Here is a 27,330-nt window from a genome sequence, read left to right on the forward strand (position 1 = left end):
AAGGAGACTGGGGAGAGGAGGAAAGAAGCTGCTTCACCATATCTCCAGCAAAGCCACATATTGGTTTACTGGGAGTGCCCCAGTATTGACAGCTGGAGTCTGCCTAGATAATCTATTTGCATGTACCCGGGAGCAGGACAGGCCATGTGAGGGTGGGGGACCATGCAGCCGATGTCCCCAGCGGCTGTACTGCCCAGGGCACAGCCCTGCAGGTGCCGATGCGTCGAGGAGCCAGTGCTGGCCACAGAGAGTGGGTTTTCCCCACGCCCTTGCCCCGTTCCTGTCCTTGCCTGCTGTGCCCCAGCTGCCCTGGCAGCACCAGCACAGGAGCAGGGGGCTCTGGGCAGTGCAGGTTGGGCGAGACAGGAGCAGCATTTCCTCAAGTCCCCCCTGTCATCTGTGGTTGTGCACCTGCAAGCCTGTCCCAAGCTCTCAGCCCATCCAGAGGTGCTGGGGAGCTGGGATGCTGGTGGGACAGGGCAACCCCTGGCAGCAGCAGGGCTGGTGACAGGCTGCAGGAGCGGGACATGCTGCCCAGCCGCGGGGTCAGGACAGCTGAGCCACTCTGCTCCACGTCTCCAGCCTGTGTCAGCACTGTGGGGAGCTGGAAACGGGGGACTGAACAGCCTGAGAAAAAAACTGGGAACAAAAGGGACCCAAAGAGGTTGTCCAAACTACGGTGCCAGCACTGATGTGATTAGAAAAAGAAATAACTAAAGAGCATTTATCAAACTTTACACAAGGCAGGCTGGGAAGTTGTCCGGGGTGAGTGTTATTTGCAGGTTGAACTGCACTTTGCAGGGCAGGCTCTGAGGCACGCCGAGGCACTGGGCACTGCCGGGGCTGCTGGCTGCCAGCGGGAGGAGCGCCCGGCCGTGGCCTGGGCTGGGGCTGCCTGACCTCGTGCCCACTTCAGCTGGACAGGAGATTTCTCTCTTTTCTTTTTCAGTCTGCAGAATTCTTTGAAATGCTGGAGAAAATGCAGGTGAGCAGCGGTGTGTCGATGAGGCCTGTTTCCCAGGTTTGCCCTCCCCATGCCCGTCCCCATTTCACGGTGTGCCAGCTCCCCGCAGACGGCTCCGCTCCTGCCGCTGCCGCAGGGTGACTGTCCTGAAATGTCCTGCCCTGCCCTGCTGGCACCCCCTGTGCTGCTGGAAACAGCTCTGTTATTCTGTCTGTTGGTTTTGTTCCAAACAGGCACCAAAACTTGAAGAACAGAGAACTGGAAGCCAAAAGCATAAGGTTTGTTGATTTATTTTTTTTCTAGCATGGATCTTTTCAAGCACCTCCCCTTATCTCTACAAATCTGGGCTTTAATGTTTGTAGCCAAAGACAGCCACTGTAAGGACTAAAAAGGATTTCAGTGTTATCTAAAAGCAAGGCGCTGATTGAATCGCAAAGATAAGAGAGTGGTGCTTGTAAATCTCTAATCCAGCTTTGTGTCCAAACCTGTGTATTTCAGCGGAGAGTGATTTAAAATGGCTGGGTTTTGTATGAGGCATGGGGAAGCTTGTACCACTAACTGGGCGGGGGAGCAGGGAGCAGCAGGACAGGATGCTGGGGGCTCACAGGCCAGATCTGGGCCGTGCTGGGGGCTCAGCCGCCTTGCCCGATCTCACCACTCAGCGCCTGGGTCAGGTTTGGGGTGCGGGTCGGCAGGACCAGCTCACTGGGCAGCACTCCTCGATTGTGCTGGGGAAGGCTGTGGTTTTAGGGGACGGCTAGCAGGGAGCAAACACTCATAGGCGGTCTTGTGATTCCTTTTTCCAGGAAGACTACATCCCGTACCCCAGCATCGATGAGGTGGGTGCTCTGCAACACGCTCAGGCAATGCCTTTCCCAAAGTGCCGACAGAAGGGGAGCGTGCAGAGATCCTGTTCCCAGCAGGAGCTGTGCAAACCCCATCTCCTCTCCCCTTGCTCCACCTCTGTGGCTGAGCTCTTCCCAGGCAGCACAGGAGCCCTCTTCAAGGGGAGGGAAGAGGCACTGGAGAGGGGCAGGATCTGCCCTGCGGCGCGGGGCTAGGGGCTGTTGCGGGAGAGACAGCCGGGGAGGGGGCAATGAGGCCCCAAAGCTGGACCCCAGCACTGCCCAGCTTCCCTGTTCCTCCCCAGATCCTTGATAAGGGCAGCCCCTACCCACTGATCATCCTGCCCCAGTTTGGGGGATACTGGATTGAAGACCCAGAAAACCTTGGCACACCCACCTCGTCTGACAGCAGCATCTGCGAGGAGGAAGAGGAAAACCTCAGCCCCAGCACCTATGGGTACAAGCTGGAGTGCAAAGGAGAGGCCAGAGCCTACAGGAAGCATTTTCTGGGGAAGGTAGGTGCTAGAGGCAGTGAGGAGGCAGCTGAAAAATGCTCCTACCCTGTCCAGGAGAAAAAAAAAAAGTCCTACAATTGTGAGCAAAATAGGCAAATTTTACAATTTGCCCTCTTGCAAGGAGAAGGGATGGCTGGTGTGCAGCAACGGCCACGGTGCCCAGCCACCTGCAGGAGCCGGGGGGGCGCAGGGCAGTCTCCTGCTGTGCACAAGCTGAGCCACCTTAACCTGCTTTCTCTATTTGTAGGACCATTTAAATTTTTACTGTACGGCCAGCAGCCTGGGAAATCTGATTCTTTCTATTAAGTGTGAGGAGGCAGATGGCACTGAATACTTAAGGATTATACTCAGGTATGGAGAAAAGAAGCACAGTGCTTAGCCAAGTGTTTTCTCTTTGGAAGGCTCTTGCTTTGTTTCCGCTCTAAATGCTGCGGGTGTGCTGGCAGCACACACGTGTCACCCGCATGGAAGGGCTTGGGTTGGGTGGGAAGCCAGAGGCATTGTCCTGCAGTGACTGCCTGACTTCTGATAATGAACACAAGGCTTTAATATGCTGCTGAAACTGAGTGTGGAACTCTCCGTGACACTGGGTGATATCTGTCATATCTGTCACTGTCCTTCCTGTAATCTGACAAGGCCCAGGGTGGCTGAACTGTTGTCTCATTTCTCCTCCAAACTATGAATATTTTAAGATCTGCAGAGATTAAAAGAAAAAATGAGCCTTTGCTTGCTAACCCAGCCCAGCAAGTCCAGCAGAACATCTCCCAGGGCCTGGCAGAGCCTCCTGCGGCAAGCACGCCACAGAGCCAGCCATGGCTGGCATGCAAGGAAGCTCCGGTGCATCTGGTATCGCAGGATCCTTCCGAACATCCGTTCGTTTCTTTTTCTTTGCCAGATCCAAAGTGAAGACGTTGCATGAAAGGATCCCTCTAGCTGGATTTAGCAAGCTGCCTAGCATCCCACAGATAGCAAAGGTAACCGGCACGGGGTGCCTGCTGTGCAGGCATGCAGCGCGTGGCGAAGCCTGCACCATGCTGGGTCTGTGGGGCAGCCGTTCCTTCAGATTTCCCAGGCCAGGCTGCCCGTGGCTGCCTGCTGGCAAGGCTCCAGGCAGGGTCCCAGCACTCCTGCAGGGGCTGATGACACTTTTCCCTTGCTCCCAGGCCTTCTGTGATGATGCCTCCGGACTGAAGTTTAACCCAGTTCTGTATCCCAAGGTGAGGATCTTACCCCATGTTGGTTGCACATTCAGCCAAGGACAGGTAGGGTTAATTCTCTCTCCCATGACCTAGAAGCTCTGATACAGAGCGTAGGCACTTGTACTGCATCTTCCTAGCTCTGTTCTTTTGCGAAAGTTCCCCTCAGTGCTTTGTATAGATGCAGGGTGTAAGATACTGTTTTTATCTGGGCTCAGCAGTACAGGATCTGGGATAGGACCTGCGTGCACCCACCATGGTCTCATTTGGGAGCTGTCCTCCCAGGCATCACAGCACCTGCCCCGGGCCATGGAGAAGGAGAGAAAGGCTGTGAGGTGTGAAACGGCCTTGGTTTGATGCCTTAAGATTGACTTGAAACCCAGTGAAAAGTGTTGAGCTTGTGCTTGAGAAGCTGTGTGGGAAGGGGAGCCGCGATGGACGGTTGGCTGTGTGGCGGGACGCGGTGTTTCACCAGCAGTCCCTGCGGGGCACGGCAGGCTGCCCTCATTGCCCTCGCTGCTGACGGGGCCGGGACTTGCTCGTCCCCCCACTCCGGGATCGCTTGGCCTAGAGCTCTTGTGCTGCCACAGAAACCCATTATGGGGAAGTTACACAGCAAATCCGTCATTTTCAACTACCTTTTATGTGGCAGACTTCTCATGTGGCAGGCCCAGCAGTGTGTTACGAGGCAGTTTCACCGCCCTTTGATGTAGCCGAGATCAAGGCAATCCATTCATCCATTTTCATTACTCGCGTTGCTACCAAACCATCACCTGGAAGTCTGAGAGCAGCCGCTGCCCATGTCAGGCTGACAGACGCCTCAGACGCATGCCCACACAGCGAGAGCTGGTTCGGCAGAGCGGGGCCGCTGCCCGCCATGGCCACGGCAGGGCCGGCGCTTGTGGCGGTGGGCAGGAGGCTGTGGGGCCCCTATGGTGGTTGTGGGTTTGGACAGCCGAATGAAATTGTGGTTTGTTTCACTCCAGGCGTCCCAGATGATAGTGTCTTACGATGAACACGAAGTCAATAACACGTTTAAGTTTGGTGTGATCTACCAGAAGTTCAGGCAGGTGAGTAATCCCTGCATCATGCTCACAGAATGAGTCCTGCGGCATCAGGGCTTGTTTGTCAGGAGACGTGTGGGACCCTGAGCCTGAAATTTGGTCCTGTAGTTAATTTTGGGACAATGTTTAAGGACACTGTGTCACTGGTGTCCTTACGAATAATGCACTTCTTACTACTTGGATGTTTCCCTGACTCAAAATATGATGTGGCTGAAGAAAAATCAGTATGAAAATCAGCCTGCAAGCAGCTGTAGGGAAAAATGGATGTGAAAATGCATTTTAGCAGCCGTGGTGTTTTAATCAGATGTATGTTTAGACAGTGAGACCGTTACATTTGTCTTGGAAGGCTGTAGGCTATGCAGACATGCGTTTGCTGAAAATGCTTTCATTAGCCTAGGAACACTGGATGCGAAGCACGGAGACAGCCGAGTCTTATAATTTACCAAAGATTATTCTGACAGGCACCCTAATTATCCTTACATATTGCATTTTATTTTGGATTGAGTAACTCATGGAAGACCGTAATTACGGTCTTGTTGTTTTGAAATATACCACACAGAGGATGATTAAGACTTAGATTTTTCCAATGAAATATTAATCTGTGTTCCAGTATTACCCCTGCTTTATCCTCACATCTCTTTCTCTTGGTCAGAAGTTGTTCTCAGCAGCTTTACTGCTGGAATTTCTTGGTGGCTGAAAGGGCTCTGAACCTGCCCACGCTGGCAGCTGGGAGGCACGTTCAGTGGTGCAAAGCGGGTGCTGAGCACGTTGTGGCAGTGCACAGCACGTTTGGTGGTGCAGAGTGGGTGCTGGCAGCATGGGGATGTCCCTGGCCCCCGGAGCCCCCTCAGTGTGGCCGTAGCCCAGCCCTGTCCTGCCTTGCTGGGAGGTGTGGGCAGCCGGGAGGGGCGCAGCCCTGTTGTGTTGGCTGCCCTCCTGAGATGGGCCTGTGTGTCCTGTAGACCCAGGAGGAAGAGTTGTTTGGCAATAATGAGGAGAGCGCTGCCTTCAAGAACTTCTTGAATTTGTTGGGAGACACCATAACGCTGCAGGACTTTAAAGGGTAAGTAAAAAAAATGATTTTATATATAAATTCAACAAGACACCATATAGTATGTAAAGTACCTCTCGTGCGAGAACAGAAGTCATCTTATTCATGAGCAGTACAAAGCAGAAGCAAATATAGCCTTGGCTTGTTTTTCAAACTTGAGGGAGTTTTCCAGAAAAATTGGAACTGCCAAGAGAAAAGATCCTGCTGTTTGGAGACGATATCTGGTGACACTCAGCTGTAAATGAGAGACTTCCATGGAAGCACACACTGTGCTGAGCGCTGTGCCGCAGGGTCAGGGTCAGCAGAGCCAGGCGGGGAGCAGCCGTGCAGTGCTTGGCCCCGTGGCCGCTGCGGATGCTCACGGCTGCTGCCAGTGCTGAGCCTGTTGCTGTGACCACATTGCCTGCCCTGAGCTCCAGACTGGTACCGGGATGCTCAGTTACGATATATGACGCATGATTTGTTCTCTCCCATTTGCTAGCTACTAGATAAAGATAAATGAGCTGGTTTGTTCTATCACCTTGTCACTGACAACCGCCTGTAGGCTTTGGTAAGCTTTCAATTAATATTTCTTCATTTCTCCCTTAATTTCTCTTCGGTTCTAGTTTTCGAGGAGGCCTGGATGTCAGCCACGGGCAGACGGGGGCCGAGTCTGTGTACACCGTGTTCAGGGACAGGGAGATCATGTTTCATGTCTCTACAAAGCTGCCTTTTACTGAAGGAGATACACAGCAGGTAAGAGATGTACAGACGCCTTCCAGCAGCCATGTGTCGCTGCTACAGCCGTGTGGGAGCTGTGACCTACCCAGCGCCACAGCCACAGAAGTCCGTGCTCCAGAGCACCCTGACCCCTGTGTGCCGGGGAAGGCTGCTGCCGCCTGTGCTCCTGGTCTGCAGGAGCCTGCACACACAGCACTGATGTGGCAGAGCTGCCTGCTTTTACCAACCACGTTTTCCCTTTCCGCTCAGCTGCAGAGGAAGAGACACATTGGCAATGACATTGTGGCAATTATCTTTCAAGAAGAGAACACGCCGTTCGTCCCAGACATGATTGCCTCCAATTTCTTGCATGCCTACATTGTTGTACAGGTGGAAAACCCCGAGACAGATAACACATCCTACAAGGTAGGGGGAATCTCAACTTGCACGTGTTGATGTTCGCTTTGGCCCCAGGCATGAGATGGTGCCCGTGGAGCTCTGCTCACTCTCACGGATGTCTTTGCTTCCTCTTCAGGCAGTTCACGCCCAGCTCATGTGTATGTGCATTGTTTGTATGTAACTGTGCAGTAGGACAGACTTAAATTCCAAATTTCACATTCACTTACGTGTACTCAGTGATATATACATAACCGGAGTATGTATATATTGAATGTACATATGTATACACACAAATATTTATGTATGTACTATTACGTAGTGTGTGTATACATACACAGGTGCATGCTCATTTATTAAGAATTTTGGACTTTTTAATAAGGATTTTTTGACTAAATACTTGAATAAACCTCAGGACAGCTCAGGCCCTCCTAAACACAGCACTCAAGTGTGGGTAGCATAAACCCTGCTCTCCCTCTGCTTTCCATCAGGAGGTCAGTAGAACATCACATTTCAAGCTGAAAGCACACCGCTTAGAGCCGTGAATGAAAACAAAGTTCATAGGAAGTAAATGTAAAGAGCACTGCAGCCAGTCCTGCCCTGGCAGCTCCGGGTGCCGCAGTCAGCAGGCTGGGAGCATCGCCTGGGGTGCAGGGGCCGCGCTGGGGGCTGCCCTCGTGCCCCTGCCTCACCGGCTCCTCCTGGCCCTGCAGGTCTCCGTCACGGCCCGCGAGGATGTCCCCTCCTTTGGCCCGCCGCTGCCGAGCCCGCCGGTTTTTCAGAAGGTGAGAAATGGGTCTGAAAGCGTGTACCAAGTCAGGAGGAATATACGTGTGTGTGTCCAGGATGCTTCAGAGCATGCCCTGTTGGGGGGAAATGTGATTTGTGGGGTTTACACACATTATTGGTAGCGAGGAGTGCGAGTCTGTGGCAGGGCAGGAGGCCGTCCATGGTGTGTCGTCGTGCAGCATCACCCCTGCAGGGTGGCAGATGCGGCTCCCTGGGGCACTGCTCGTTGTTGGGTCCGTAGGGTTACGCTACCAGAATTGCCAGGAGCAGTATGATGGCTGGTATTCAGCCTTGCCTCTCTTGCTCCCCCAGAGCCCTGAGTTCAGGGAGTTCCTGCTGACCAAGCTCATCAATGCTGAGAATGCCTGCTGCAAGTCAGACAAGTTTGCAAAGCTGGAGGTAACGCTCACTGCCTTCCGCCTCGCGCCACCCCAAACTGCCCTATAGCACCCTGCAACACCCCATACCACCCCAAACCACCCCCTACCACCCTGCGGTGCCCTGTGCGAAGGCTGGGAGGTGTGCAGCGGGGTGCAGAGGGCTCTCTCCATTTCTCCTCCCAAACTGCTCTTCCCGGCACTGAGCCAGGCCAGCACTCGCCAGCAGCGCGAGCAGGCGGGCGTCCTTGCGCCCGAGGCCGGCCCCGGCTGAGCCGGCTGTCACTCCCCAGGACCGAACGCGTGCCGCCTTGCTGGACAACCTGCACGACGAGCTCCACGGGCACACCCAGACCATGCTGGGGCTGGGGCCCGAGGAGGACAAACTGGAGAATGGAGGGCATGGAGGCTTTCTGGAATCGTTCAAGGTAAGCCCCAGTCCCTTGCCAAGAGCAAGGTTAAAACGTGCCTGGGGTGGGCAAAACATCTTCGGGGCTGAGCACCGGGCGCGCTGTGCTGCGGGAGGGCGGCTGGCGGGAGGTGGCTGGTGTCAGCCACAACAGGAGCCACAGTGAGAGGTGCTGGGTGCTGAGGGAGGGAAGGTGCTGCCATGCCAGGGTGAAGGTGTGGGGTGGGTGTAAGTGGGGACAGCAGGAAGAGTGGGCTGGAAAAAAGGAGAAAGAAATGAACGACCTGGAGGAAATTCTGGGTGACCGTTCCAGGTACGGACACCGACCTGCGGGGTAGCAGGGAACAGCCCTGGTTAAGCAGGGAAGGCTTTTGGACAATGTCCCTGACCAGGAGCCATGGCCAGAAGCCTCATGCAAAGGCTTCTGTAAGACAGTGATGGGGAGCTGCTGGGAAGGGCTTGCCCTTTGGGCTGGCTGTGTACAGGGGGTGATGCATGGAGTGCCCGGCTGGGGCTCCCCATCCCCGTGGTGGGTGATACCCGTGCCCTGGCTCTGGGCACACGTCTCCTTTGCACCTCTCCCTGTCCTGCTCCAGGTGGCTCTGGCCACAGCTGTGGCAGGGATTGCTGCTGGTGCCGTGGTGTCCCCTGCTGTGGTGGGCAGGGAGGGCTGTGTGGGCACAGTGCTGGAGACAGCTCCTGGAGCTGTGCTATAAGCACAGCTTTCTCTTCATCATAGAGAAAGAGGCACTTGTAGGAGGTTAACCTTGCCATACCGCAGGCAGCTGTGGAGGTGGGATGAGCGGTGCTGAGGGGTTTTGTCTGGTCCCTCACAGAGGAGGGGGTGGAGGCTCAGCTCTGTCCTGCTTAGGTACGAGATGGGCTGCAGAACCTGAGGTACCACGCAGTCATCTGTCACAGTGTACTTCCCGGCCTCAGACATCGATGTTAAATGATTGTTTTCTCACACGCCTTTGTGTATGAGAAGATGCACTTTGCTTTCTTGGCATTTCAGGGTTTCCTGGGGCGTGTGGTGCATCCAGCTGCTGGAGCTGGCTTGCACTTGCCCCTCCACCTCGGGACCGCACTGCTGGGCTGCTTGCTAGCTTACCTCCTGCACAGTGTGTTCCTGGAGTGAGCGTGGGGCAGGGAAGTGGCAAGCACGGAGGGCTGGGAGCAGGGCAAGACGTGATCTGCTCCATTTCTGTTTGCCTGTCGCATCACATCGGTGAGCCAGCCCTTGGCCCGCTCCCTCCCAGCCTCTCCGTGGGCACCGTGGCTCTCGGAGTGCTGGCCCTCGGGGACATGCGGTACATGAAGCGGTGCCGGGGCGAGGGGCTGCGCCGGGCGGCAGGTGGGTGCTGGGAGCACCGCAGAGCTCCGCGGCATCAGCAGTGCCAGGAAGAGACCTTCCTGCCTGCGTGTCGCGGGCAGCCAGGGTGGCTGGCAGCAGAGCGACCTGCTGCTTTCACCTGCGGACACTGACAAATTTTGTATGAGTTGCTGATCCTAATAAATCCGGTCTGATGGACGCTTGCTTGCAGTTCGTTACTCGAGGGGCAGGAGGGGCTGAGCGTGGGGCTGCTGGGGACACCGCGGTCCCTGTGCAAGCAGGGTTCTGCAGAGTGCAGCAGACTTTGGTACCTGTGGGGTTTTACAACTGGCTGAAGCCAGCAGCAAAGCCACCTGTGCACCACAGGATGTGGTGCTGGGCGCCTTCAGAAATACACCCCTTGCCGGCTAGTTCCCTCTGACATCTCTTTACCTTGAGCTGTCATTGAATGGGTTGGGGAAGAACGTAGCCATGGCATGGTAGATAGCACAGCAGAAATTCAGAAGGTAATAGCTGCAAAGGAAAAGTTTACTGTAATTGGCACACTGGTATCATAGTCCAGTTTGGGCTCCAGTTACTATGGTGACTACAGTAATTAAAATAAGTGTATGGATTTTTTTTAACTTGCGCATTTCACTGTTGCTTTTCATAGTGTGTGCCAGACTTTCAAAAGATCTCGTGGTCTTATTTGTAAGTGCTTGGGACAACAACTGAGGGAAGGCTTTAAAAATAGCTCAGGTCCTGTTTAAGCATCCAGAATGAGTGTTCAGATTTACAAAAGGTCTCTGCCTCCAGTATGCGCAGCTCTGGTTACCACAGTTTTGAGTCAAAACACATTAAAGTTGTCCTCATTTCCTGCTTGTGCAGTTCATGCTCACAGAGCTGTGCCTTTGGTCCTTTTTCTGGCGGACTTGGAATACTCTTCACATCCCTTTGTGTTCACACCAAGCACAGCACCGCTCCGGTCTCTGTCAGTGGACTGGAGCCAGCACCTTGTCTGGAGAGAGCAGGGGCACCAGACCTTATCCTGGGATCTTCTTCTTGATAACCAGTCTACACCAAAATCAGCACAGATGTCTCAGGCCAGCTGGGAGAAGGCTGTGGTTTGCTGAATAGCATGGTGCCGAAGGCTGCATGGGAATCATCATGCAGCCAGCCTCCCAGCCTCGAGAGCGGGCAAAAAAAGCATGCCTAGAGAAAGCATGTCTGGAGATGCAGGGAGCAAGGAGTGCAGACAGGGCACTGCAGGGTCTGGAGGTTTGAAGGCTGAGGAGCAGCCACAGGCTGCAGCTGCTGGTAGCTGCCACAGGAACACGGCTCAGCTCTCCTCCATGGCCACTGCAGAGACGAGTGGGCCAAATGAGCAGCAGAAGCACTTTGGGCAGGATGTGTTTAGCAAGCATAAGCATGCTGAAGACCAGAAACACTTGTGCTGATGAGGATGTGAAGCCTCCAGCGCTGTGATGTTTAGGGGCTGGTAGATGGACCTGTCAGCAGTGTGGGCAGCGGGGAGGGCTGGGGGCTCCTTGCAGACCTTTCCACTCCAAATCCAGGGAGAGGTGCCGGGGTGTGCACCCGAATGCAGCTATACAGCTGGGCTGCAGCTGCTGTTCCTTGGGGCATTTTGGAAGGTTGTGCACATGCAGGGCAGGAGCCAGGGCTCCAGGGCTTGTCCCGGCCCTGCTGCTGCTCTCGGCCCTGGCACCCCGTGACTGCAAGATGAACCCCACCGCGGTGCCCACGCAGCTCCTGCTGCTGCCAGGGCAGCTGCTGTGGGCACGTGGCAGCGCTGCGGGCGGTGCTGGCGCTGCAGGGCGAAGCAGGAGGCAGGCTGCATGCCAGCAGGGCCTGGGGCTGGGACGGCTTTGGGCAGCAGCAGGCCCCTAGGTGGTGGTGACCGCTGTCCCCTGTCCCTCACGGCCACAGAGAGCCATCCGAGTGCGCAGCCACTCCATGGAGACGATGGTGGGCAGCCAGAAGAAGCACCACGGCGGTGGCATCCCGGGCAGCCTGAGTGGGGGCATCGCACACAACAGCGGCGAGGTGACCAAGACCACCTTCTCGGTGAGCATGGCCGCGTGGCCACACGTCCTGCTGTCCCTCTGTCTGTCCCTCCCTCCCCATCCCAGCGGGGCGCTGCACCCTGCTGGAGCCGCGTGGCAGTCGCCTGAGCAGACAGAGAACAAAGGGACAAGGAGAGGATCTGGGCACAGCACACTTTTGTGTGTGTTGTTAGAATCAGGTTTGTTTTGTGGAAGAACCAGAAGATCGGCTTCCTGTCATTTTTTTAGCCCAAAAGTACATAGAAGATGTAAAAGGAATTCTGGTATTACACATTTTCTAGATGTGCAGGCTGAGAATTGCGAGCAGCATAATTCCTAGTAGGATGTTTGGTCTCTGGAGTTCCCAGGATGGAGCTCTGCTCTCTGAACGTGGGCTGTTTCCTTCTTGCAGCCCCCCGTTCCAGCAGCCACGGCCAAGAACCAGTCAAGGAGTCCCATCAAGCGCCGGTCAGGGCTGTTCCCCCGCCTGCACACGGGGTCTGAGAGCCAGTCGGAGAGCAGGACAAGGTGGTAAGTCTGACATTGTCCTGATTGCTGGGTCAGAAACACCCAGTATGTGTTAAACATTGCAGGAGCTGTTGGCTGGTGCTGGAGGCCTTGCAGTGTGTCTGGGGTGTTGAAACCCCCCCTTTTCCACACCAGGCAGCCACAAGGGCTTCTTCTGCCATGTTCAAGGCTATGGTGTCCTGAATGCCTTCTCTCTGTTTTATATCAAAGCGGTGGTATCCAAAGAGCATCTGTTACTCTTACAGTTTAGCACTTGGTGCTAGGAATATAATTTGACCATCCATTTTAAGTCTCTTGTGTAACTCACGCAGCCTGCTTTTTTGTGCCCTCAGCGACAGTGTTTCTGGAGCCCAGAAGACACCAGATATGGGACATTCATCACAAGAGATGAAATCTGAAACCTCATCCAACCCCAGCTCCCCTGAAATATGCCCCAACAAAGACAGGTGAGTAGAACAGAGCTCAATCCTCCTCTGAGCTCAAATTCTTGCAAGCCCCTGTGTAGCTAACAGCCATCAGGGACTGTTGAACAAAATCTTCAGGTCTTAGTATAAATAAGTTTGATATTAAGGGATAAAAAAAAGATTCTGGTGATTCATGCACACAGCTCCTTTATGGTCTGAAAATAGTCATCTTTAAAAAAGAACAGTAGCAAGGAATGGTATTCGACAGGAGTTGTCCAAAACCAGGCACGGGAGCAGGCACATGGTGTAGAGCCAGCCAGGCCCTCGTGTTTCTGCTGGTGCCACTGGCAAGCTGCTTTGTCCTGTTGTCCGGGGGGTTTGCTCCTAGCAGTGCCCTGAGCAGCAGGTCCCTGTGGTGCCCACAAGGCGCTCAGCTCTGCCTGCAGCAGCCGCGTCATTTCTTTCCGTATCACTTTGTCTCCTAGGCCATTCATCAAGCTGAAGGAGAACGGGAGGTCAAACATCTCACGCTCCTCCTCAAGCACCAGCAGCTTCAGCAGCACGGCGGGAGAGAGCGAGACACTGGAGGAGTACGACAGCGTGGTAGGCACCAGCCCCTGCGCCTCCTGCTCCTGGGCTCACGCAGCCAGAGCTCTGCAGGTTCCTCGGCAGCCCTGGGTCCCTGGGTGCTGCCTGGCAGGGCAGGAGGCTGGCAGGGGGTCTGCTCCAGAGCATAAGCCTTCCTGGGGGCTCTCTGATGAGCACGGCTGTAACAAGACGTGAGCAGAGCCCTGGGACATAAACTTGCTGCAGGAGATGGAGCTGTGCCTCGCTCTCTCCCATGCAGGGAAGCCAGCCGTCCACGGCGTCGCCCTTCAAGCAGGACGTGTTTGTCTACAGCGCATCGCCTGGCAGTGAGAGCCCGAGCATGGGGGCCGCGGCCACCCCGGTCATCATGAGCAGGAGCCCCACAGGTGGGTGTGGGGGCATCCCCCGGGGGGGCAGCTCTGGAATCGCAGCAGCTGCCAGGCAGGGGCAGCAGGAGCGGCCGCGGGACGCCGCGGGGGCATGCCCCGGGGCATGGCTGTGGCGCTGGTGCTGTGCTTCCACGGGGAGTTTGCTTCCCTGCTAAGTCAGAGGTAGCTTCTGTGGTGGCTCTGTTTACTCCACTCCCTCCTGACAGACATTTGCAGTAGTCTTGGAAACTCACTGTCTCCAAGGAATGAGCCGTGACTCACAAATTATTTAATAAACGAACAGCATTCCTTGGGCCTGGCTCTATTGCCCCTGCTGCTAACTTAACTCTGTACTAATTCCGTCCATTTTAGTCAGACAATTAGCAAAGTGAGGCACAAGTCGGCATGAGCAAAATCAGGCCCTTTGTTAGTGCAGTGCGGCGGTGACGACACCGCTCTGCTCGGGGAGCCCTGGGGTGTCTGCAGCGCCTGCTCCTCGCCTGCACGTCACAACCCTTTAATTTCCCCGTGCGCTGTGGTCCTGCCGGAAGGAACCACGATTCAAATGAAAACGCACATTATGAACTTAGGAGCACTTTGCAAAATAGACAGAGCTGCAAATCCACTGTTAACAGCTTGGTAACTGGGAACAGCTCAGGAGAAAAACTAAGCTGGAAAATGCAGTCTGGCTTGCTTGCTTTTTGTATCTCTGCACCCCACAAGTCCTCCTCCTTATTTTATTAGAGAATTTCTGAATGAGTAAAACAGCCTCTTTTAATGCTTAAAGTGTTTATTTTGCATTTTTCCTGCCAAGAGCATTGAAATCCACCCATACTTGTACGGATCAGTCATTTGTTGTAGCCTTTTCAGTGGCATTTCCAGTAGAAACACTGTGAAATGTAATTAAGCCTCAATTTATTCCATCAAAACCACTTAATGTACAGATTTTGCCAAACATTCAGCCAAGATAGACTAAATATTTGTAACACTGGTGACAATCTATTAAAGTGCCTGGCTGCTGCGCTGGTAGCACAGCAGTCAGCACTACAGCTTCAACGAACGCGCTTGCTTGTGGATTAGTACTATTTTTGCTTTTCCCCACCCTCCAGCAGATATAAAGAACAGAAACTCTCCAAGGTCAAATCTGAAGTTCCGCTTCGACAAACTCAGCCACGGCAGCTCCAGCACGGTAGGTGCCGCGGCTCTCAGGGGGGATGCACAGGGCCACATCCTGCCCTACCTGGCCATGGGGCAGGGGCAGAGCCCGCAGCGCTTGTGCCATGGGGCAGCGCTTGTGTGGGTCTGCACGGGAACACTGAGGGTGACAGAGACGGGACATCCATGGGGGAACAGCCCCGCTCCTCTGGGCCGGTAGGGCAGGGCTGTGCAGCACGGGGCAGCCTCTCCGTGCAGGCAGGGTGCAGCGCAGGGCACGGCCCAGCCCCTGGTGTGCTGTGTCCCACCTCCCCTGCTCCCAGATGCAGTGCTGGAGCTGCTGTGGGTCCTCCTGAGAATAAATACAGGAGATGCGGGGAGGAGGGCTTGGTGACTTCTTGTGCCTTCTTTTGCAACTCAGCTGTATTCTGGTTTTTCATTTAGAGCCACTAGCAGGAGAAAGAAGTCAAGAACTTTTCAGCGGTAAGTGTTCCTAACACTTGTGCACAGTGATTCATCTCATCTGTGGTCACGTGTATCCTTTAGTGATAGCCCATATTGGCCAATTGCAGTGTTTACTATTAAATATGTGATCAATAACGTGTCTTACAGCATCCTAAATGCTTTTGTGAGATGAGGGCAGCACTGACTGAGAAAAACAGCAGTGTTTAATGATGGGAATGATTGGTGCCCCTCAGTGCCACCATGTAGCAGTATGTATTTCTTTCTGGGGTGCTTCTAAATGTTCCCCACAGCAGTTCTGCCACCTGCTTTCAGGGAAGTTGCTGCATGGCTGCAGCGGCTGCACTGAGTCCTGCCAGGGACAGGGCAGCCAGCCCCCTGCTTCCACCCTGCAGCTCCACCAGTGCCCGCGTGTTCTCGTGCCTGGAGGCATTTACAAGTTTGTTTCCTGGTTCTCCCACAGGCTTGAGTTCCTGCAGCCTTTTTTGTCATGCAATTCATGGTATTTGTTAGGAAGTTTGTAGCTGAGCAGAAGAGCCCTCAAAACTTAAAAGGAGAGGAAATTCCATTTCCAAAAGCACTGGCTTCTAAAAGCCCCAATCTTCTCCCATTACCTGAGTCTCCTTCTCTCCCTGCCTGGGGCCACTTGGTGCCTCTGAGAGGATGGGCACTGCCACACCACTGCCATACCAGTACCCTACTGTATGGCTTTTGCTCCTTCCCTGGGGCTGGCACATCGTAGCCACCACTGCAGGGATATCTTCAGGAGTGAGAATATTGAAAGTCTCTGAGGCTTTTATCCTTTTTCTTTGTTTTCAGAATTTTTTGTTCCAATAAAGGGAAAACTCTTCACCACCCAGTGGGAACGCGCACACCCTGCACTAACAGCGAGGTCCCCTCATCGCTGCAGCTGCACCCTGCGCCAGGAGGAAGCCGTCAGTGTCACCGTGCAGCCGCTCCTGTCCTCTGGCAGAGACCCAGCCACCCTGCCCCAGCCGATGGCGTTGCTAGCTCGGGGGCACCCTGTGCACTGCCCCAGGAGACCCCTGCCCACCCGCCCCACGTCCCCCTGCAGTGCCGGGCGCGCTGCGGCGCTGGGGCCAGGTGAGCGCCGTGCCTCTGCCCCAGCGGGAGACCTGCACCCTGCGGCTGGGGCACCAGCACCAGTCTCCCCCCTGAGGCTGGCCTGCCCATCCCGGGGGGCGGGAGGGAGGCCAGGCAGATCCCCCCCAAGGTTTGGGGGTCTCCTCCCTGTATGTGTAGTATCAGTGCGGAAACACTTTCTTTTTGTATTTTTCCCTTATGGAAGGGCAGGCGGTCAGGGCGCAGTTAGGGCTTTCAGTGGGCTGGTCATGGTGGCTTTCCCCCCATTGTTGCTCTCCTCTGCCAGGGGTCAGGAGGCAGCAGAGCAATGCTGCCCAGCACGGGGCTGGCAGGGCAGCAGCACAGGACCTCATGAGCTGCCCTCTCTTCTCCTCCTGACCAGTTTTGCTCCTTGGGTTGCAAATTTTCAAGGCAAATGCAGCCTCGTGTCCCGTGCCTCCTCAGGTGCTGGCACAGGAGGCAGCCGGGGTTGACTTGCCCTCTCTTGGCAGCTCAGGAGATGGTGTAGGTGGCCTCTGTGTTTTTTCCCTGACCAAAACTCCATGCATGGGCCTGGAAAAGATTAACCAAAGCTAAAGCTGTAGTATAACTAAATACTAAATCTGGCACTTGGAGTGGATTTATTCTGTGGGCTCTACCTTATCCTGCGTGTTAGCTTGCCAGGCAAACAAATGTATAAAGCGCCAGTGATTTTTGATGGCATTGGGCTTTACCCCTTGCAGAATTTGTCCCTCTGCTTTTGAACATGCTTTTGTTTACTTTAAAAGAAGAGGATTATGAGTTCTGGAAGGTGACTTCCCTGTAACACCCTTTTCCAAAAAATACCTCTCTAATCATGCCACAGAAGTCCCTTTGCTCTTATGGAGCTTTGTCTAAAGTTTACTGAAGTCTGTCCACTAATTTCAGGATGCTCATAGATTTCCCTCATGGATTTTTTAAATAATACACTGCAGTGCTGCAGAGGTGCAGAACTGCATCTTGCCATAATCCGTAATCTTTGCAAAAAACACCCCATGAAATAAGGTTCTTGATTTCAAGTGAAAACTCTTTTGTCAGTTCATGATTCTCAATGAAAACAAAACTTTGAGTGCCAAAGTTAATCATACACAGCTGGAGCTCAGAGGCACAGGCATGTCTGAGCAGCTGGGCTGGTGGCTGTGGTGATGCACGGGGCGAGGGCTTGTGGCAGAAACCCACCGCCCCTGCCCCACCACCTCCCACCTGGGCCAGAGCAAAACCGGGCTGATCCGAACCAGCTGTGCTGAATGAGGCTCTGCGTGGAACTGGGAAACAACCGGAATGTGTGCTCCAAATGGGTGCTCCCACTTGTGCGTGTGATTTGCACATTCGAATAGAAAAGGCAGTTGCCCTCCTGGGAGAAGAGTCAGGTTAAAGAAGGAGCCACATTGTGGAAAAAACAGAGAACGCTTTCATGGGTATTGAGCGCACTGTAGAGGATCAGTAAATACAAATAACCAGCAGTGGTGACACTCCCTCCTGCTTTCAGTGAGTTGCTTTTAAATAACATTTAAATCTTGAGATTTTCTTTGAAAGAGGAAAAGCACAACACATTTAGCCCGGTCCGCAGCTAGCTCTGGATGTCTCACATTCCAGATACTTTGCTGTTCAGTTCTGCTGTCTGACGATGCTTCAGTAGCACTTTTAAGCCCATCCCCAGTTCTTCCTCCTAGAAGCTTTTGGTCTGGTTTTCTTATGCCCTGCAGTGAATACTGACTGGTGCAAAACCTTGTTTTGAGGGGCTGTTTTTGTTTGTTCGTTTGTTTTTCTCCTATGAAGTTGCTTGATTCTATAGATGTCATCATTCGCATGGGTGTTGATCTCTGTGAGATCTTTCAGCAGAAGATGCAGTGGCTACTCTTGTCTGGGTTTTTCATTTTGAGTTGTTTTTTCTTTTTTTCTCACTTGAAACTGTGACTTTCCTTTTTGACCTAGGTCAATTTGTAGAATTATTAGAAGGTGGTTAAAAGGCACACAGGACAGTTTGAAGCTCCAGGGAGAGAGATGCAATGTGTTAGATGTGTCCTGAGCCGTTCCAACCGGCTGGGAGAGCAGCAGGGCCGGGCAGACAAGGTCTGCCAGCTGCTCCTATACTTCCTGGGACAGTTTCAAAAGTGCTGCTCACAACTGGCTGTAAAACCAGCTCCTAAATAACAATGGGCTTTTAAAGCTCCTGTCCTAGCCAAGCTCTAGTGTGGCTTCTGCCTATCTGCCCTGCCCTGCAGCCCTGTGCAGCAGCCTTTCAGTTCTGGGATTGTCCTAGGTCACCCTGCAGCAGCGCTGGGGACTGCTGAGCAGTTGTGTTCAACCTCGGAGGCATTTGCACTCCAGCAGTGGGTGAAGATGTTCCTGCATATATATTGCAAAATGTTTTGTGCTTACATGTGACACACACACATACATATACGTATATATATATATATATATAACAGAAAGGATCCCTCGCTGACACTAACTGGTGGGGCAGTGCGCGTCAGAGCTCGGCAGCTCCTGCCCGCTGCTGGTGCTGGTGCTCTGCGGCGCAGGGAGCCCAGCATGGGGCTGCCGGGGGCTGCCCAGGAGGCCTCAGGGCCGCTGCTCCGTGGGCTCAGCAGTCGCAGCCCAGGGCTCGGGGCTGCAGCGGGGATGCCTGGTGTCAGCCTCAGAGCAGCGGTTTGCCTGTCCCGTCTGCACTGTTTACATGCCCGCAGCTCACACCAAACTCAGAAATGATGTTGCACAGCGAACGCCGGAGGTAGGACTGCAGCCTGGGGAGGCTCAGCGGGATTTCCCGGCCGTGTAGGACAGGTCTCTGCTGTCCGGGTGTTTGCTCTCCTTTTTCCCCTGGGTTTCGGTGCCCTGGTTACTCCTGCCGCACCCTGCCTCCTGCTTGGCACAGACTTGCTGGCTATCCTGCTGGGGGCAGGATCAGGCCCAAGCCCAGGCCCAGGTCTGCCTCCCAGGCCCAGCGTTGGGGCTCAGGGCTGTGCCATGCACACCATAAGGCTCTGGGGATGTGTTTCAGTCCCTCGTGCACATCCCTGCCCACCCCACAGCCCCCCGGGGCACAGCAGGGCCCGTCCTAAGGGCGAGGGTGCGCGGGAGGCACCGGCACCACGGGCCTCCTTTGAGGGCTCCCCAAGCCAAGCACACGCTCAAGCACAACGTGAAAGTGCTTTTTTTTCTGGGTGGAGATGGGGGGTGCTAAGCACAGGTCCAGCTTCTTTCCAGCATTTTGGGGGTCTTCAGGAATGGCAGCTGAAGGGGCCAGGATACTTCCTTACCATAACTGGGCTTGTTAACCCCAACTGAGGATCTGACTCAGAGGTTTCTCGGCTGTCTTTGTCTTGACTGCAAGAGGTGGTTAGCACTGATAATTGCTCTTAAAGGCGGTCAGAGCTCAGCACCTCTGCAGATCACAGCTCGCACTCATGCTGCTTTGCTTATGTTCCGACTCTGTCCACTAGAGCTGGTCAAGAAGCTCTCATTTCTGAATCTTAGAGCATGCTTTCATTATGTTTTAATGAATGTAGCACTGCGTATACCCTGCAAAGGAAAATGCTGAATTTATATCATTAGAATGTGAAGAGAGTTTATAGAGTGAAAAAAAATCTTGAAGAAATGTATCTGACAAAAGTTTATTTTTTATGTAGAGAGGCGGTGCTTTGTAGTTCCTGGTGGCCTGTCTGTTGTAAATAATGTACATTTAATTTATTGCTATGGTAGCAGATTGTATTTGTTATGTATAAAACTAAAGGTTCACAAATGTATATTTTGTTGCTTAAATGTGTCTTTGCAAAATTCACAATAAATAACATATTTTGTGTCTGTATGTGTATTATATTATGTATGTCCATGAAGGGACAGCTTTAGCTGAGCTCCCTGGGGACAGTCTGGGGTCTTTATACCCCTGTGAAAACCATGCAATGGCATAGACTGGGGTTGAGCTGTTACTGAGGTGGGTAAGATCAAATAAAGTTACGATCCAAAGCAGAAGAGTACCAGAGTGTAAGAAGGTGCAGATCAGGACATCTCTGCTGGTCTTAGTGACGCTAGGACCAGGTCAGCAGGCAAGGATCCAGCATCTGTTCCCCACGCATCGGAGTTTCCATCAAGTGACCTGTTCTGTCTGAGTTGGAGTCAGCGTATGCCTAATATAAGCCATGCAGTGTCAGAGTTAGAACTAAAACCTGTTCCTGTCAGTCGCAGACCATGTGTGGTATGGAAAACAAACAATTTCATAAAATGAAAATGAACAAGCAGCAATTTGGTTTCTCTAAAACAGCTTTGTTTACCACAGAGCTTCAGTCTCTGGCATCTTGGCTGCCTTACGGACATCCTCTCTGAGTGAACTATGAAATTGGATTTTCTCTCTCAAGTTCCTCAGGAACCATTTCAAATCCCTCTAATTTCCCAGCTCTCTTCCTCCCAGGACACTAAGAAAAAGCCATTATTGTACAGAGGAAGCCTGTCTGGTGCGTTTTTCCCCACAGCTCAGGCTGAATGACAAACAAAGCTATTCGCCAGTGTTATTTTTCTAACATTTTGTGATGGGGGAGAAAACCCATCAACATGCATGCGTAAGAACAAAATGCTTGTCCTGGGGAGGGAACAAGCCCAGCGGAGGGGCGTGGGGTCCCTGGAGCGATGGGTGAGCAGCGTGGGCGCTGTTCCTCAGACTCCCCTGCTTCCACCAGGAGTGGCAGAGGAGCAACAAAACAAAGCATGCAAAGTTCAGGTTCTCTTAATGCATCCTGACTGTTGTAAAACTTATACTCACAGCTCCCCACTTTGCCTGTAATGAGAGTAAGAATTCTGGAAGGCAAGCTTCATTTACTTTGGCATGAAATGATAGCCCCCTGCTATCATTGTCAGGTGGACACAACCCAAGCCCCTTCTCTCTGCCCACCCCCTAACCTCACACCTTTGAGTGTCCCCTTGCCCACCAGGACTTTCCGTGCATGACCAGCAAAGTGCCTGGACGCTGGCAGCCTGCTTTTGTCCTGCTTTGGCTGTGTTACAGCTGTGGAGCTGCTGGGTGCACAGCCACCACCACACCTCGTGCAGCGCCCTGAGCTGCAGCCAAAGCCCCGCAGCCAGCCTCAGCCACAGCCACTTGCTGCTTTGGAGTGAGGCAAAGTTTCCAGATCCAAACCCATTCAGGTGAGCCTGCATTAAGTGGGGATCTGAGACTCTATGCTGCAGGACGTGGGACGCCGACTGGACTTGCTACGTGAGGCCGAACAGGTGCCACGTTCTGACCACGGCTGTGGGGTCTTGTGGCATTTAAATCTGGGATAGCTGCAAAGACAGTGGTCATACTCCACAGGCTATTGAAAAGCATAACTGCTAAACTAATTCCTCCCAGCTTCTTCCTTCCTACCTCTCCACTGCCCCCATCCCCAACAGCACCAAAACCTCACAGCAACGCATTGTGGACAACCTCCTACCAGCACAAAAAGCAGGCACCGTACAGCAAAGCACCACAGAACATGAGTGGCTCCTGCCCGCATGCCAAATGTCCTAAGGTACGGTATCACAAGGCGAGGTAAAGTCGGCGGGGGGATGCAGGGGCAGCTGGTGCAGCGCACGCACAGCGGTGCTCCCCGGGGGCTGCCTGCAGGGCTGGGGCTGGGTGGGCCCCTGGCAGCCCCCAGGGCGGTAGCACTGACACAGGGCACTGAGCTGCTCGGGGTGCAGCGTAGCTGAGCCACAGGGAGTCAAGCACCAGGAAGCTCCCTGGTGACACTGGGCACAGTTGTATTTGCTGGTAAGGGTGATTACAAGACATCCAGGGCAGTAAGGCACTCTGTGGTCACAGGGCAGATTCTCTCCTGATTTTGTCTACATGCGTTATGTGGCTTTAACTGGACCAGTGTACGTGCGGTGTTGTTAGCTCTGATTATTATTTCACATCACCACTGAAAAGAAATAAATCCATGCAAAACATGCAAGAACGGCCAGCTGTCTGGTTAAACATGTGTGCTCTGCTCCTCCCACGGTGGCTGCTGCCAGCTGTGAAGTGTACACAGCAGCTACCAGACCCAGATTGTGCTCTCATCCAGCAAACGGTGAACCAGCTCTGAGTCAGTATCTGTGTCACCAAAGCCCATCTCTGGCTGAAACAAAGTGCAGTCCAAGGTGAAGTCACTTCCTTCTTCCTTCCTTCTAAAAATCTATGGTTGTTATAAAAAAAAAAAAAAAAGTAATGGAAATGTATATTTTTCAAGACAAGCTCAACCTGGTTTTGTTCCCTCCTGCCAGAATTTAAATACATGTCAACTGAGCAATTTGCATGACTTTGCAAAGTCACTGGGGAGAGCAAAAGCCTTTGGGGATCTGTGCCAGGGAGACCTCTGTGCACTGCCCCCACTGTCTGCTCAAATCGGGAGAGGGGACAGATCTACCCCGGCTTTGAGCTCAGGGAACAACCGTTGACATTCTCCACATGTCAGACACAGATACTATTTCATTCCTCCCACTTAGCCTATTTTCAGCCAAGGACAACATGCCATGCCCAGCACAAACTGGAGCAGCCATCAGTGGTGCCTCGGTCTGCCCACAGTCCCTGCCCAGCATCTTGGGGCTCAAGAGCATCATCCTGAACAGCTCAGCATGAGGAATGTGGGCAAGAAGCTGGCCTCTCCTCAGACATTTCCTCAACCTGATTTTGAAATCAGAGGGCTTTCACAGCAGGGAAATCAAATGAGAATTAAACTCAAGTGCATTTATTTAACAGAAAAGAGCAGGGAGGTTGTCACGAATGAGCATGAAACATTTATTGAGGTTCCTGTGAACAGAGGCTTGGTCACACAGCCTCTCTTACATTAGTACATGCACAGAGACAATCCCTCTGCCACTCTCACTGTAACAGGAGATATAACGGAGTAGTTTCTTTTCCCACCAGACCGACTGTTGCTTTGCAAATCATTGCAAACCTCAAAGCTGCAGAGGGAACATGCCCACAGGACTGTGTGACCTCAGCATGGGCTACAAGGCAGCCACCAGCTGGGAAGAGCTAAGGAGTGTCCAAATGCTTTGGGTGGCAAATCAAAGTCTGCTGAACAGCCTGATTAACCTGCTGGGGAGGTTAGAAGAGGCAGATGGGTGGCAGCAGAAAGGTTGGACTGAGAGGGAGAGCTATGTTGGGCTGCTCCTTGAACGATGGTAAGGTGTCCAAACTGAGTTTCTCACGCATTTTGTTTGCTTGGATGAAGCAGTGTTAGAGAAGCCCTTCTGATGGGGTGAGCAATAAATATAAAGGTGTTTTGCTTTGTTTTCTCACAACGGATGGGGGAAAGGCTGATATAAGCCAAGGGCAGTGGGAGAACCTGGGAAGCATGGTGTGTATCTTGGGAATGTGGGTGCCTGCGATGTGCCCTCAGCTCCCTCTAATGTGTGTGGTGCTGCCTGCTCTGGTGTCACTGGCCCTGCGGGGGTACCTGCTCCTTCCTGCAGTACCCTGCTGACACAGCCCCATCTGCGTGATTGTGGAGCCCTTCTCCTGCTGTTTTTAAGCACTGCAGCTGCATATTTCTCATCAGCTAAGGCAAGTTTTTGGCGGGGTTGTGGGTTCAGTAACAGAAGTTTGTGGCCTGCAGACAGGAACTGGAGACTTATTTTCTTGACCTGGTGCTGGCTTGTAGCCTGCTTGCAGATGCCAGCTGACCCGCTGCTTTCAGTTTCTTCACCTGAATCTGCTCCCTGACCTTAAAAGGGCAGTTTACGCTGCGGTGCTTCCCTTCAGCACAAATACTGTGCAAGTGCTCCGCCTGCTGAAAAGCCGAGATAAGTCTTAATGTGTGTGGCCATATTAAAGCCTGGGTGATTTAAGTATTTGCTCTTAGGGCTTTTAGCGATGATAACACAGAACTAGGCAAACAGAAAACAATTATGCTTTTGAGAAGCTTGAAGTTACTACTTTCTGCAATGTATGCATAACCTCCAACACAAGGGAGAATGTATACTTTTCAATAAAAGCATTTTGTATTACAGTATGATAAAAAGTTAGTTTAAGCTACCTGCAAATTCATGAGTATTTGGGAAGTGACATGAAGCAACAAATGATGCAATGCAAAACTAAATTGTGAATTCATAGTACTCTAGCACAGCTGGAAATGATTTTTTTTTTTTTTTTTTAATATCTCAGACTTGAAGCTTGGGATGTGGTTTGGGATACAACTGGAACATCACAGTGGTACTTGCTCACCAATTACCTTTTTGGACAGCTGCTGCACCCTGACTGTTGCTTGTCCCCTCTGTGCTTCATTTGGGACATAGGAGATTCCCTATCAGAATGCTTCTTTTTCTGTTACCTAAAACAAGACTGCTCTGAGATGCCCTGAGAAAGCTGTCATGGATTTTTGTCTTGTTCTCTTTATGGGCTTGCACAAGGAAGGCAGTAGCTGTGTGTTTCCCAGCTTTGTGTTTGATGGTGCAAATGAACCAGGACACCAAGGTATGGGCTCAGATTTCTCTCCCAGGGTGGATGATCTGAGTGTTTGCTGTAAAGTGAGGGCTGATTCCACAGTAGAATTTGTTGATATCTTATTTGTGTGCTGCAGAATATCCACTGAGGACTCTGTATGAAAACACATGCATGGATTTGTTATGATCCTGACCAAACTAAGTGTGCAGCAAAAGCAGCCCACCATCTATGCACTGGTCTTTCATGCAGTGTGAAATCCTTGACAGTGCCTCACATACAGAGAAGTATCAACCCCAAGAGATTTAAAGTTAAACTTTAAGTAGTGTGAGACAATGATGACAGTTAAACAAGCAATTTAGGTATACCTTTTAAAGAAGTATATAAATAGTTTGTATACCTAGCAGATGGGTTAGTTTTGAATTAACAGAGGAATATTCCAGCCAGAATATGGAAACTTGCCCAAATAATCTGGACTCTAAAATCAATTGGGAGAGAAACAACTTCCAGACAGCTTTGAAAAACTTCTCATAATAGACCTCATTGCAAGAGCTGCTTCCCTAGTTCTTATAGCTCAAAATGTGAGGGCTGTAGAAACAACCATTTAAGTCCAGGACTTGGAGGGCAGCAATTGACCTAAATTGTTCACTTTTACAGCTGAGACTGACCAAATCCTTATGTGACATGCTTCATAATGTTCGACTGCTGGAAGCCTTGCTCATCAGGTGAAATGTAAAACCAAATACTGCAAATCCTTTTCCCAAGAGGCCATTAAGTCTGATCTTGAGTTTGGGTGGTGCTTTCTGGACAGGAAGCTCTTCCAATTTTAGCTGAAGAACGTGTTTCAGTTCAGTCATAGCATGTTTAAGACACTCACCATAATTTATTCCAGAAGTAGCTGCAATTATGATAAGCTGTGTACACAAATTTACAGCTCAGTCTTATTCCATATAATTTTGAACTTGAGTTGCTTAAATCAGGATCCTAATTTTCTAGGCTCTATAGACAGAGATGCACAGGATGAATGGCACTTGGTAACTGTGTTGCTCTTCCTTTTCTTATGAACTACAGAAAATCTAATCAAACATGAATCCAGGCATAAGAGGAAAATAAAAATAATCATTAGAGCATTTTACCTCCTAGAAGTTTATTACTAGATTACTTGCTAAATTAAGCTGTTTTCTTTACATATGTAACTGCTTATAGGCTTGACTAATTTTCTCACCTGGAAGTGATCTTTCCTTTTCTCTTCTTCAGAAGGCATTAATGGTTTGCTTGGGTCTTTAATTCATTTGCTTCCAGCTCTCCTTTGCTGTTATAACACAGCTCATCAACAGCATCAGTCAAGAAAACTCCTCGTGCTACTCCAAACATGGGAATCTCTCATGCACGGCCACTAGGCAGACAAATTTCATGTAACCATGTGTGAGATTTTTGTCTTCAAGTGACTATCCACATAGTCTAAAGAGCATCCTGTATGGACTCGAGTGATTTGGGCTGGATATGAGAAAGTCAGCCAGGAAGACTGAAATTAAACATCAAGAATGCAACAAATAACTTATCTCGTTCCTTGGCAGCTTCCCTGTTAATCTCACTAGTTTCAAAGATAGTCTCATTTAAGAAGAGCAGAAAGCTAGCCTGATTATCTTAACTTCTCTTGGTGAATAACTGTCAAAAAATTCCTATCAGCAACCTCAATCAAATAGGAAAAATTTGTTGAAAACTTTAGTTTTAACAAGTTCCTTGAAACTCAGACTGCAGAACAAAGACACACCACTCAACCTGCCTTTGAGCTGTACAGATGCAAAAAGACAGCTGAAACATGGTGGTTTTGTGAGGCTGCTCACCTGGTTGCAGGACTGGACTGATGGAAAGGTGATTGGGGATTTTTTTCTGTCCAAGCACCTTCACTGCTTCTTGTAGGTATGCTCACTATGTCACGGACTTCTAATTCTGATCACAGAAGAGAATAATGAAATCAGTTACAGAACCAGCTGCAGATGGGAAGCTGTCTTTGATGCTACACCTGCAGCACAAGATCATGCCTAAAACTTTGAACCAGGTTGACCACAAATGCAGAAGCAAACATCAGCCACCAGCCCTCCATGCTGCCAGCTGACTGTGCTGAGCCCATAACCCAGCATAACTCACCATACTGACGTTCTGCTTCTCCTGGCTTGAAACCCCTGACCTAAACAATTGAGCAAAACCTGGATGTGCAATGAGGAGAAGTGGCAGAACCAGCAGAAGAACAGCTGTGCTGCTCCAGCTGGCCTCTGGTACAGCGGGGAAGGGAGCACAGGTCAGCTGCTAGATGTAACTGGGATAAACCAGAGCACCATCTCCTTCCTGGGATCATTATTTTCCGTCAAGCTAGACAAAGGCTCCTTCCAGAGCTGCCTGCGAGGCGAGCAGGGCCGCCTGGTCTGGCTCAGGGCAGCTCTCTGCCTGCCTGGGTCGGAGCCAGCGGTGTGAGCATCGGCAGGGGAAGCTGCTTGAAACTTGAGGCCCCTCTCTGCCACCACAGCGCTTATCAGATCTGGCAGAACAGCGCCGTACATCTATTAGGGAAGCTGATAAGGCCTTGTCTTCTGCCTAATGAAAGTCTGTGCGCACCAG

General features: G+C 52.0%; 1 protein-coding gene across 2 annotated transcripts in view; it reads left to right on the plus strand.

The window, feature by feature from the left end:
• The window catches only part of RAP1GAP2 (RAP1 GTPase activating protein 2), a 76,488-nt gene extending 56,370 nt beyond the window's left edge, over positions 1-20,118 (plus strand). The window contains exons 5-26 of one of the 2 annotated variants that reach the window (XM_082776301.1): positions 950-985; positions 1,198-1,242; positions 1,771-1,803; positions 2,115-2,324; positions 2,572-2,675; positions 3,220-3,298; positions 3,488-3,541; positions 4,507-4,590; positions 5,547-5,647; positions 6,241-6,370; positions 6,605-6,760; positions 7,444-7,515; positions 7,832-7,918; positions 8,190-8,324; positions 11,565-11,702; positions 12,093-12,211; positions 12,541-12,654; positions 13,098-13,215; positions 13,460-13,586; positions 14,681-14,757; positions 15,168-15,206; positions 16,005-20,118. In XM_082776301.1, the coding sequence (XP_082632427.1) occupies positions 950-985; positions 1,198-1,242; positions 1,771-1,803; positions 2,115-2,324; positions 2,572-2,675; positions 3,220-3,298; positions 3,488-3,541; positions 4,507-4,590; positions 5,547-5,647; positions 6,241-6,370; positions 6,605-6,760; positions 7,444-7,515; positions 7,832-7,918; positions 8,190-8,324; positions 11,565-11,702; positions 12,093-12,211; positions 12,541-12,654; positions 13,098-13,215; positions 13,460-13,586; positions 14,681-14,757; positions 15,168-15,176 (2,028 nt within the window). In that variant the 3' untranslated portion in view covers positions 15,177-15,206; positions 16,005-20,118. Of the gene's footprint in view, positions 1-949; positions 986-1,197; positions 1,243-1,770; positions 1,804-2,114; positions 2,325-2,571; positions 2,676-3,219; positions 3,299-3,487; positions 3,542-4,506; positions 4,591-5,546; positions 5,648-6,240; positions 6,371-6,604; positions 6,761-7,443; positions 7,516-7,831; positions 7,919-8,189; positions 8,325-11,564; positions 11,703-12,092; positions 12,212-12,540; positions 12,655-13,097; positions 13,216-13,459; positions 13,587-14,677; positions 14,758-15,167; positions 15,207-16,004 lie in introns of those variants that run through there. The other variant, XM_082776300.1, reaches the window with a different exon arrangement.
• Positions 20,119-27,330: the final 7,212 nt, after the last annotated feature.

This window comes from Aythya marila, assembly GCF_965140915.1.
Source record: "Aythya marila genome assembly, chromosome: 20".
In the NCBI taxonomy this organism is placed as follows: Eukaryota; Metazoa; Chordata; class Aves; order Anseriformes; family Anatidae; genus Aythya; species Aythya marila.